At 42.2% G+C, this 12,996-nt stretch overlaps 1 protein-coding gene across 1 annotated transcript in view; it reads left to right on the top strand.

Annotated features, from left to right (window-relative positions):
* The window catches only part of grk3 (G protein-coupled receptor kinase 3), a 184,566-nt gene that overhangs the window by 156,011 nt on the left and 15,559 nt on the right, over positions 1-12,996 (top strand). The window contains exons 15-16 of the mRNA XM_034193073.1: positions 4,285-4,385; positions 4,756-4,822. Of these exons, the coding sequence (XP_034048964.1) occupies positions 4,285-4,385; positions 4,756-4,822 (168 nt within the window). The remainder of the gene's footprint in view (positions 1-4,284; positions 4,386-4,755; positions 4,823-12,996) is intronic.

The following is a 12,996-nucleotide window of genomic DNA, read 5'->3' as shown; positions in this document are numbered from 1 at the left end:
TTTTCAAACATGCCAAACAAGAAGAGAAAGGTTATCTTCCTTCAGCAGTGGCCATTCAAAGATCTTCCTCAGACAAGTTGCGCCCTCAGACAGGCGGCCGCTAAAAGGGTGCTTCTGTCCACCGCACTCTTCCGCAAAAGGCGTCACTGCATCATTGACACACCTAGTCATGGTTTACCGCTGTGCTAGCACGTGTAGTCTGAAGAGTCACATTTGGCATTAAACAAAATAGCGTCATTGTGAATGTATGTATCGAGGTGGTTTATCCCTGTTTTTTTGTTTTTGAGCCTCATCGATGTTTGAAAGCTAAAAACATCACTGCTCATAGTTGTTTACTGTTAGCATCACTTGCCAAAGTTCCTCTGCGCAGGTGTACAGTAGATGCTCCGTAATAGTAGTAATTCGCGTTTTCACATCATTCAGGCTACAACAGCAGAAGCAAACACTGGGTCGCTGTAAGGCTGGTTTAAAAAAAAAAAGTTGTTGCTTATCTCACGTCATTGTCTGATAAGGCGAGTACAGAAGAGATGCAGCTTCAGTTGCCAATAGGATTAAGCTGATGTTCTTATGGCCGTTATCAATGAATTTGAAAGTGGCTTTGGAGCTATGAATGACATCTGAATACAGATTAAAGATGACAGGAAGCAGCACACCATGATCCATTTCTGGGTGTGTTGGCTCAAACAGGGAGGAGTCTGAAATCGTATCAGAAAACCAATTGCAATTGGCACCCCAGCAGCTGGTAGTTAGGTGCATTAACCATTCTTTGACACAAAATAATTCCAGCGATACCCATGCATCCTCAGAAGCAGCCAATTACCAACATATCTAGTTGATGCCTTTGGTCCTTGGTTAGTGTGGATGTCTGCAAACAACATCCAGTGGAAGCAGATTTGTTATTATTTTAATATCACGACTACAAAATAGCTGAGCTAGCATGACGTGAGGCAGCTAAACCTTATTTGGCAGCATTTTCATGCAGAAATGTTTTTTGAAATGTGATTTTTAATAAATGTTGCCGTTTGCATTTTAATGGATTGCTCTTGTGAAATGAGCTGCTAGTCCCCAGTTTTCCATGTCTGTGTTCGCTTGTTAAGGAAGGCAACAGCATTTAAATTTTTGACTCATTGTTTGATGACTCTTATGTTAATTTAATACATTGATTGTGCATGTAACATTTCTAGTGCACAAAACTGTTATCTTTGAAAATAAATCACCATTTGGTTTGTCATCATAGATACTATACACAAGCACATTCAGTGTGAGTGCTGAGTGGGGGCAGAATCTCTGACATTTTCTCAGTGAATTTGGGGTTCACAGAGGATGTGTTGTGCCTCTTCCACTGTTCAGTGTTTACATGGACTGGGTGGTGGGTAGAGTTGTGGAGTCCAGTGACTTAGGGGCTGTTGTCAGTGAGATGTATGATGACCTTGACTTCCTTGTGACCTTTACAGAATCAATGGACACTCTCTGATTGTAGCATTTGAAATAAACCAAGTGAGGATCCGGAGTGTCTGGGTGTGCGATTGTCACGGAGTAAGACTAAGACTGAAACTCAGCCATCAAAAGTGTATCTGTAAGTTGTGAAGGTGTTGGACTTATAGAGAGATTTACAGTGAAGCCAGAAAGTATTCATAGAACTTCACTTTTTCTACATTTTGTTATGTTACAGCCTCATTCCAAAATGGAGTAAATTCAGTCTTTCTCTCAAAATTCTACTCACAACACCCCATAATGACAACATGAAAAACATTTTTTTTTTTTTTTTTTTTTTTTTTTTTACGTGTATATAAGAATTCACACCCTTGGCTCAGTACTTTGTTGTTGCACCTTTGACAGCAATTACAGCCTCAAGTCTTCCTGAATATGACACCACAAACTTGGTGCACCTATCTTTGGGCAGTTTCCTCCATTCCTCTTTGCAACTCCATCAGGTTGGATGGGGAGTGTCCGTGCACAGCCATTTTCAGATCTCTCCAGAGATGTTCAATCAAATTCATGTCTGGGCTCTGGCTGGGCCACTCAAGGACATTCACAGAGTTGTCCTGAAGCCACTCCTTTGATATCTTGGCTGTGTGTTTAGGGTCATTGTCCTACTGAAAGATGAACCATCATCCCAGTCTGAGGTCAAGAGCGCTCTGGAGCAGGTTTTCATCCAGGATGTCTCTGTACATTGCTGCATTCATCTTTCCCTCAATCCTGACTAGTCTCCCAGTTCCTGCTGCTGAAAAACATCCCCACAGCATGATGCTGCCACCACCATGTTTTACTGTAGGAATTGTGCCCAGCTTCCTCCAACATGACACCTGGCATTCACAACAAAGATTTCAATCTTTGTCTCATCAGACCAGAGACTTTTATTTTTCATGGCCTGAGAGTCCTTCAGGTGCCTTTTGACAAACTCCAGGGGAGCTGCCATGTGCCTTTTACTAAGGAGTGGCTTCTGTTTGATTGCTCTACAGGCCTGATTGGTGGATTACTGTGGAGATGGTTGTCCTTCTGAAAGGTTCTCCTCTCTCCACAGATGAACGTGGAGCTCTGACAAAGTAACCATCGTGTTTTGGCCACCTCCCTAATTAAGGCTTGATCGCTCAGTTTAAACGGGCGGCCAGCTCTAGGAAGAGTCCTGGTGGATCTGAACTTCTTCCCTTTGCGGATGATGGAGTCCACTGTCCTCATTGGGACATTCAAAGCAGCAGAAATGTTTCTGTACCCTTCCCCACATTTGTGCCACGAGACAATCCTGCCTTGGAGGTCTACAGACAATTCCTTTGACTTCATGCTGGGTTTGTGCTCTGACATACACTGTCAACTGTGGGACCTTACTGTATATGTTGTTATTATGGGGTATTGTGTAAATGCGTGATACTTATCTCAGGAGTGACATTCAAGTCTCTGGGTCCTCCGTCTGTGAGCTCAAGAGATGACTGGAAGAGCTTATGAAGTCATGAAGTTGTTAGATTGAGGTTTTTGGCATAGAGGAGGATGTCTCCTTTACAGGAGAATGTGATGTAAAGTGGGGAATGGCCAGATGTGCGTCTGGTTTGTTCCCTTCCAGGATGCAGGGCAGTTGTGTAGTCTGGTGGAAGCGGTGAATCAAGGCGCCAGCAGATGTGACCAGACCTGAGCTGACCTGGTTTGTAATTACAGCTGCATGAAACTGAAAAACTGAAAATGTTTCACTTTTGGTTGCACATTCTGTTGGAGTGTGCTGTGTGTGTGTTTCTCATATTGAGAGAAAAAAAAAAAGAGAAAACATCCAGGTTAATATGACCACTGTGTTTCTCCCAACCCAGCACACAGACTGAAATCTCCCAGGTAATTTTAATAAATGTGTCACTGCAAGCTCACATGAACAAAATAGTCCTGCAGGCTTCAGGGTGACACTCTTTAGCCAATTATTAACATTTATAGTATGTAGTAGTTGAAGAAGCTCCATCATTCAGCTGTTTATGACTCACTGTTAATGGTGAGATTACGCACTGATTGTGCGGAAATATACTGTTCCGCAGTGAGATGTCACAGGTCAGAGCTGGCAAACATTTGGGAGGAATGGTCTCCATTGAGCCCACTTGGTGACACATCTGCTGTCACCCACCTCTTTTTCTTCTCGTGTCCAGGCCAGATCTCTTAAAAGGTGACATGTTGTTTCGTCACAGTATTAACAGGCCCACAGAACACAAACGCGGTTTCTCACCACAGCTTTCTGCATGCAGGCACCAGCAGTTGTCCATCACAGTTGGACACGTCCAAATATCTGGCTGTGTTTTGTTGGGACATGAAGCTTTTCAGAGCGGCAGCAGCTTCCTCCCACACGTGCGCGCACACACACACACACACACACACACACACACACACACATGGTGTTTGCCTGAGTAGCACCTCTACACAGAAAAACTATGATCTTTCCTATCGTCATAAATCCAGACTGTGATTTTAATTCAGCCACTTAATCTGGTTTGTCCTTTTAATTCTCATCTGTAAGGACCCGCGTGAGCGGGTGGGGAGAAGGTCATGATCGAGCCGTAATGAGGCTAAAAATACTGCTCAAATGATGTTTGTGTTTATTAAACATGAAGAATGGTTTTATTATGTGAACATGGCAGCGAAAACCTGAGAACCGAGTGGCCGAGGCAGCGAGAGACTGATGGAGGGAGGGATGCTCCTGATAGATGGCGTTGAAACGTCTCCTTTCGTCGTCTGTGTTCGCTGATGTGAGGCGGCGAAGTGCAAATGATGCCGTTCTGTTTTTAACCTCTTCTTCCTCCCGTGTCCTTGTTGCAGAATGTGGAGCTCCCGGAATCTTTCACTGCAGAGCTTAAAGAGCTCCTGGAGGGGCTGCTGCAGAGAGACGTCTCCAAAAGGCTGGGCTGCCAGGGCCGAGGGTACGACACACAAACACAACAACCTCCGACAGACTCAGTCTGTCAGTCAGATGGATATATTTTTTTTTTTTGGCTCGATGTCTTTGTCGAAAACCCCGGGTGCAGTTTGTGGCCCAGCGCAGATGGATGATGATCTTCAGTGACCAGACAGAAGCAGAGTTCATAATGTATTGATTTTTTTTTTTTCAGTGCTGTCATTTTACATCAGCTTATGAATAAACCAGAAGTGATGGATCACACTTGGCACTGCATATGTGGATAAATTGCACGTGTTTGTCAGATTAGTAACAGGATAAACACTGCCACCGAGTGTCGGCATTGGGATTAACATTTATTAATGCCGGCTTCTTTGTTTCACACATGGATGCAGAGCCCCAGAGGTGAAGGAGCATCCGTTCTTCAAAGGCATTGACTGGCAGCAGGTGTACCTCCAGAAGGTGAGTGAACTCTTCTTCTCAATCTTTTGTGCTTTGTGCTGCTGGAGAGCGTCACTGTGTTATTTATCTGCTGAGCTTCAGTGCATGTCTTTAATACATGCAGGCCAGCAAAATGAGGCTTCGTTTGCAGCACAGGTCTTGATGCCCAGATTCACGTTTTGGCCTCTATCTGCTTGCTTTAAAGGGCATGTTTATCGTTGATGTACTGATGCTGTCAGAGCCGATATCGGCAAAGGAAAAGTTCAGCAAAGCTCATAATTGCGTTCAGTAATAAAAGCATTTGAAACTGTAAATCATGGCAGATGATCCTGTAAAACCATAGAAGCAGAAAAGAAAAAGCTGACCCTGTAAAAACACAGCTTCCTAAAGTGCTTCTTTAAAAAAAAACAGATGTAGACAGAAACAACACACATTGTGGAGAAAATGTTTTGAAAGACTGAAGGTCTGAAGCAGAATAAGTGAGTCACAAAGCCGGTTAAATTAAAACAGGCCCGACTGCGTCATGTGTTGCCTTATTTCCTAATTCCTGCTCAGCTGCACCACCGTTGTGGACCCGAAGTGGTCAGTTTTCATGAGCAGGATAAAAGACTGAGTGGAGATGTGCACTGTGGATGTCAGTGCAGATGATTGTGGAGAAATGCAAAACTTTCAACCTGTAACGTGTAACCTGTAACCTGAGCTGATTGAAACTCCCCGTTTTGTTTGAAGTAGTCCTGCTGCTCACACGGACCGCATCATCATCTCTTGGTTTTTATTGGTGGTTGGAAATGAAGATTGCGTTAAAATGATGACATATTTTCAGAAGGGAAAAGATAAATCAATCAATCAATCAATCAACTTTTTTTTTATATAGCGCCAAATCACAACAAACAGTTGCCCCAAGGCGCTTTATATTGTAAGGCAAGGCCATACAATAATTATGAAAAACCCCAACGGTCAAAACGACCCCCTGTGAGCAAGCACTTGGCAACAGTGGGAAGGAAAAACTCCCTCTTAACAGGAAGAAACCTCCAGCAGAACCAGGCTCAGGGAGGGGCAGTCTTCTGCTGAGACTGGTTGGGGCTGAGGGAAAGAACCAGGAAAAAGACATGCTGTGGAGGGGGGCAGAGATCGATCACTAATGATTAAATGCGGAGTGATGCATACAGAGCAAAAAGAGAAAGAAACAGTGCATCATGGGAACCCCCCCACAGTCTACGTCTAAAGCAGCATAACCAAGGGATAGTCCAGGGTCACCCGATCCAGCCCCAACTATAAGCCTTAGCGAAAAGGAAGTTTTAAGCCTAATCTTAAAGTAGAGAGGGTATCTGTCTCCCTGATCTGAATTGGGAGCTGGTTCCACAGGAGAGGAGCCTGAAAGCTGAAGGCTCTGCCTCCCATTCTACTCTTACAAACCCTAGGAACTACAAGTAAGCCTGCAGTCTGAGAGCGAAGCGCTCTATTGGGGTGATATGGTACTACGAGGTCCCTAAGATAAGATGGGACCTGATTATTCAAAACCTTATAAGTAAGAAGAAGAATTTTAAATTCTATTCTAGAATTAACAGGAAGCCAATGAAGAGAGGCCAACACGGGTGAGATATGCTCTCTCCTGCCAGTCCCCGTCAGTACTCTAGCTGCAGCATTTTAAATCAACTGAAGGCTTTTTAGAGAACTTTTAGGACAACCTGATAATAAAGAATTACAATAGTCCAGCCTAGAGGAAATAAATGCATGAATCAGTTTTTCAGCATCACTCTGAGACAAGACCTTTCTGATTTTAGAGATATTGCGTAAATGCAAAAAGGCAGTCCTACATATTTGTTTAATATGCGCTTTGAATGACATATCCTGATCAAAAATGACTCCAAGATTTCTCACAGTATTACTAGAGGTCAGGGAAATGCCATCCAGAGTAAGGATCTGGTTAGACACCATGCTTCTAAGATTTGTGGGGCCAAGTACAATAACTTCAGTTTTATCTGAGTTCAAAAGCAGGAAATTAGAGGTCATCCATGTCTTTATGTCTGTAAGACAATCCTGCAGTTTAGCTAATTGGTGTGTGTCCTCTGGCTTCATGGATAGATAAAGCTGGGTATCATCTGCGTAACAATGAAAATTTAAGCAATACCGTCTAATAATACTGCCTAAGGGAAGCATGTATAAAGTGAATAAAATTGGTCCTAGCACAGAACCTTGTGGAACTCCATAATTAACTTTAGTCTGTGAAGAAGATTCCCCATTTACATGAACAAACTGTAATCTATTAGACAAATATGATTCAAACCACCGCAGCGCAGTGCCTTTAATACCTATGACATGCTCTAATCTCTGTAATAAAATTTTATGGTCAACAGTATCAAAAGCAGCACTGAGGTCCAACAGAACAAGCACAGAGATAAGTCCACTGTCCGAAGCCATAAGAAGATCATTTGTAACCTTCACTAATGCTGTTTCTGTACTATGATGAATTCTAAAACCTGACTGAACCTCTTCAAATAGACCATTCCTCTGCAGGTGATCAGTTAGCTGTTTTACAACTACCCTCTCAAGAATCTTTGAGAGAAAAGGAAGGTTGGAGATTGGCCTATAATTAGCTAAAATAGCTGGGTCAAGTGATGGCTTTTTAAGTAATGGTTTAATTACTGCTACCTTAAAAGCCTGTGGTACATAGCCAACTAACAAAGATAAGTTGATCATATTTAAGATTGAAGCATTAAATAATGGTAGGACTTCCTTGAGCAGCCTGGCAGGAATGGGGTCTAATAAACATGTTGATGGTTTGGATGAAGTAACTAATGAAAATAACTCAGACAGAACAATCGGAGAGAAAGAGTCTAACCAAATACCGGCATCACTGAAAGCAGCCAAAGATAACGATACATCTTTGGGATGGTTATGAATAATTTTTTCTCTAATAGTCAAAATTTTGTTAGCAAAGAAAGTCATGAAGTCATTACTAGTTAAAGTTAATGGAATACTCAGCTCAATAGAGCTCTGACTCTTTGTCAGCCTGGCTACAGTGCTGAAAAGAAACCTGGGGTTGTTCTTATTTTCTTCAATTAGTGATGAGTAGAAAGATGTCCTAGCTTTACGGAGGGCTTTTTTATAGAGCAACAAACTCTTTTTCCAGGCTAAGTGAAGATCTTCTAAATTAGTGAGACGCCATTTCCTCTCCAACTTACGGGTTATCTGCTTTAAGCTACGAGTTTGTGAGTTATACCACGGAGTCAGACACTTCTGATTTAAAGCTGTCTTTTTCAGAGGAGCTACAGCATCCAAAGTTGTCTTCAATGAGGATGTAAAACTATTGACGAGATACTCTAACTCCCTTACAGAGTTTAGGTAGCTACTCTGCTCTGTGTTGGTATATGACAATAGAGAACATAAAGAAGGAATCATATCCTTAAACCTAGTTACAGCGCTTTCTGAAAGACTTCTAGTGTAATGAAACTTATTCCCCACTGCAGGGTAGTCCATCAGGGTAAATGTAAATGTTATTAAAAAATGATCAGACAGAAGGGAGTTTTCAGGGAATACTGTTAAGTCTTCTATTTCCATACCATAAGTCAAAACAAGATCTAAGATATGATTAAAGTGGTGGGTGGACTCATTTACTTTTTGAGCAAAGCCAATAGAGTCTAATAATAGATTAAATGCAGTGTTGAGGCTGTCATTCTCAGCATCTGTGTGGATGTTAAAATCGCCCACTATAAGTATCTTATCTGAGCTAAGCACTAAGTCAGACAGAAGGTCTGAAAATTCACAGAGAAACTCACAGTAACGACCAGGTGGACGATAGATAATAACAAATAAAACTGGTTTTTGGGACTTCCAATTTGGATGGAAAAGACTAAGAGACAAGCTTTCAAATGAATTAAAGCTCTGTCTAGGTTTTTGATTAATTAATAAGCTGGAATGGAAGATTGCTGCTAATCCTCCGCCCCGGCCCGTACTACGAGCATTCTGACAGGTAGTGTGACTCGGGGGTGTTGACTCATTTAAACTAACATATTCATCCTGCTGTAACCAGGTTTCTGTTAGGCAGAATAAATCAATACGTTGATCAATTATTATATCATTTACCAACAGGGACTTAGAAGAGAGAGACCTAATGTTTAATAGACCACATTTAACTGTTTTAGTCTGTGGTGCAGTTGAAGGTGCTATATTATTTTTTCTTTTTGAATTTTTTTGCTTAAATAGATTTTTGCTGGTTATTGGTGGTCTGGAAGCAGGCACCGTCTCTACGGGGATGGGGTAATGAGGGGATGGCAGGGGGAGAGAAGCTGCAGAGAGGTGTATAAGACCACAGCTCAAATACATTCATCTGTCTGAGTTGTCCTCAAACTGGGGCAATGATTCATCTTTAAGCAGGACATGACCCTAAGAACACAACCAAGATATCAAAGGAGTGGCTTCAGGTCGACTCTGTGAAGTGAACATCTCTGTGCACCGACGCTCCCCATCCACCCTGATGGAGCTTGAGAGGTGCTGCAAAGTGGAATGGATCAAATTCCCCAAACGTAGTTGCACCAAGCTTGTGGCATCATATTAAAGAAGACTTGAGGCTGTAATTGCTGCCAAAGGTGCAACAACAAAGTATTGAGCAAAGGGTGTGAATACTTAAATACACGGGATTTGTTAGCTTTTTATTTTTAATAGTTTGCGAAAAAAAGGAAAAAAAATATGTTGTCATTATGGGGTGTTGTGAAGAGAATTTTTTGGGGAAAAAAAAACAAATTTGTTCCATTTTGGAATAAAGCTGTAACATAACAAAAGGTGGGAAAAGTGAAGTGGTTTGAACACTTTCTGTGTGCACTGTACACAGGCACACACATTTTTGATCACGACCACTAATCCTACAATAGATAATACTGTGTATAACCTAAAGATGATGCTGTGTGAAAGTGCACCACCCTCGCTTCACGTGAGGCACTGCTACTACACTGCTTTTGCAAGCATTTATTTTGCCCATTTTTTTTCCACTGTAATATCATTCCACAGAGACGGCTCTCACTAAAGTGGTGAATGATCTTCTGCTTACAATGGATTCGGACACCACTACAGTTCTGGTGCTGTTAGATCTCAGTGCTGCATTTGATACCGTGGATCATCATATTCTACTTGATAGGCTGGAAAATCATTTTGGGATTACTGGGAGTGCCCTTGCATGGCTGACCAGTCGTTCTCACTGTGTTTTGTACAGTAACACTACCTCTAACCTTAGTGACATGAAATTTGGGGTTCCACAGGTTCGTCTTAGGCCCCCTACTTTTCTACCTTTTATATAGCACCCCTTGGGCACATATTGCGGCGTTTTGGGATTACCTTTCACTGCTATGCTGATGATACTCAGTTATACATGCCGATAACTGCTGGTAATCCCGTTCACATAAAATCCTTAGAAGATTTCCTTGTATCAGTGAGAACTTGGATGTCTAGAAACTTCCTACTTTTAAACTCGGAAAAGACTGAAATGATGATTCTTGGTCCAGTGAGACATCTGCATCAATTTGACTAGTTAATGCTTAGCCTAGGCTTGTGTGTCATACATCACACTGACAAAGTGAGGAACCTTGGGGTAATTTTTGATCCTTCGTTGTCCTTTGGCCTCCACATAAGAAATATTACTAGGACTGCTTTCTTCCACCTGCGAAATATAGTGACGATTCATCCCATCCTGTGTATGGCTGATGCTGAGACCCTGATCCATGCGTTTATCTCTTCTGGATTGGACTACTGCAATGTTCTATTTTCTGGTTTGCCGCAGTCTAGAATTAGGGGTCTCCAGTTGGTTCAAAATGCTGCAGCTAGACTTTTGACACGAAGCAGAAAGTTCGACCACATTACACCCATTTTGGCATCCCTTCACTGGCTTCCTGTCCCACTGAGATCAGATGTTAAGGTTCTGCTAGTAGTCTATAAAATTGTTCACGGACTGGCACCTCCCTACCTAGCTGACCTAATTAAACCTTACGTACCGGCCTGGGCTTTGCGTTCTCAGGGTGCAGGACTACTTTGTGTCCCTAGGGTAAATAAGAAGTCTGCAGGTCTTAGAGCTTTCTCTTATCATGCCCCTGTTCTGTGGAATGATCTCCCTGCGTCAATAAAACAGCCAGATTCTGTGGAGACTTTCAAGTCCAGACTTAAGAAGCACTTATTCTCCCTTTCGTATGACTAGCATATTGGTATAGTTTTGTTTTACACTTTTTACTCTCTTAATTCTTTTTATTAGGAAACGGAGCGTGCCGCGGCCTCAACTTTACCTAAATTCTGGGTCTTTTAGTGAAGTTTAGGGCTAGTGGCCGGCGATCACCTTAGTATTTCTTCTGTTTTTCTTGTTGATTAATGCTGGCAAATTATACTGTATTTCTTGTCTTTTTGATGCCTGATTCTGTTTTTTCTCTCTGTTTAAGGTGCAGCTCCATCCAGAGATGGGAGTTGTATTTGTGCTGGCTACCCTCCTGTCCTGTGCGCCAACAGCATTTCCTGTATATTCATTTTGTGAATTGTTCTGTGAATTGTTCTGTAATTTATGTCTGTAGCATGGCCCAAGTAGAGGGTCACCCCTTTGAGTCTGGTCTGCTTGGGGTTTCTTCCTCAGAGGGAGTTTTTCCTTACCACTGTTGCTCTGGGGGTTAGTAAATTTAGACCTTACTTGTGTGAAGCGCCTTGAGTGATTTGGCGCTATATCAATGAAAATAAATTGAATTGAATAATATTTGCTTAAGTACCGGCGGATCGTCTCCTCTCAGCAGTTAGTCTTGCAACAACAAGTCCTGCCCCTGAAACAGTGCTTCACCTGTCTAAAGCTATAGGTTTTCTCGACTTGAATATGATGGACACAAACCACTGACCAAATCCTGCATTTGTGGGGGCCCATCCACCCTACGTGTTGAATATGTAATTGTGTAGAGCACCGTGACCTGATTCATGATTAGGAGAGTGAATATTTTTTTTATGGGCATTATACAGTGAGGCAAATAAGTATTTGAGCCACTGTCGATTTTGTATGTTTTCCCACCTACAAAGAATGGAGAGGTCTGTAATTTTTAATTGTAGGTACACTTCAACTTTGAGAGACAGAATCAAAAAAAAAAATAAATAAATCAGAAAATCACATTGTATGATTTTGAAATAATTAATTTGCATTTTTTGCATGAAATAAGTATTTGATCACCTACTAACCAGCAAGAATTCTGTCTCTTACAGACCTGTTAATTTGTCTTTAAGAAGCCCTCTTAAGCCTGGTTCACATGGCAGGATCTTAAAATTATCTTTAGGTTTCCAAAACCTGAGAGACAACACACGTGAAGATAAAAAATCATAGATCTAACAGGTTTGGTTGTACAGTGTGTGGTGTTCAGCCACACAGTAAGGACAACACCACACACGAACAGATTTCACACACGGACATTCACAGCTCAGACAGGAAATCTCTCGAGATTAAACGTGACTTCAGAGTAAACAAACGGAGGTACTTTGTGGACTATTTAAAAGAGGGGGAAAAAAATACAAAAAGAAAAGGCGTTCTTTAAAGAAGTGGAGACAGCGCGACCACCGGACTTTCTGGTAAGTCAGAACAGCTGTTTTGATTTTTTTTTTTTTCTGCTCCGTACGTCTGTCACCTCGCTTTCTGATTGGCTGCATGTCACATTCAGCAGGCTGTGAGCTCGTTTGTGGTCGGAAGACACACCACACGCTGCGATATCGGGCCAAAAAAATCCAACATGTTGAATATCCCTGATTTGCGATCGGAGCGCTCCTGATGCCCTTCCGAGCAGATCAGAGCGCTCTGAACACACCACACACGGCAGGAATATCTGATAAGATTATCTTTGACGTCATCACGATTGTCGGGGCGTCCTTAAGATTGTCGGAAGGGGAAGATCGGGTCCGATATCGGCCTAATTATCCTGTCGTGTGAACCCGGCTTTATTCTGCACTCTTTACCTGTATTAATTGCACCTGTTTGAACTTGTCACCTGTATAAAAGACAGCTGTTCACACACTCACTCAATCACACTCCAACCTGTCCATCATGGCCAAGACCAAAGAGCTGTGTAAGGACACCAGGGACAAAATTGTAAACCTGCACAAGGCTGGGATGGACTACAGGACAACAGGCAAGCAGCTTGATGAGAAGACAACAGTTGGTGAAATTATTAGAAAATGGAAGAAACAAAGATGAC

The sequence above is a fragment of the Thalassophryne amazonica genome, chromosome 17, assembly GCF_902500255.1.
Source record: "Thalassophryne amazonica chromosome 17, fThaAma1.1, whole genome shotgun sequence".
Taxonomy (NCBI): Eukaryota; Metazoa; Chordata; class Actinopteri; order Batrachoidiformes; family Batrachoididae; genus Thalassophryne; species Thalassophryne amazonica.
This window is presented reverse-complemented; position numbering and strand designations above follow the sequence as displayed.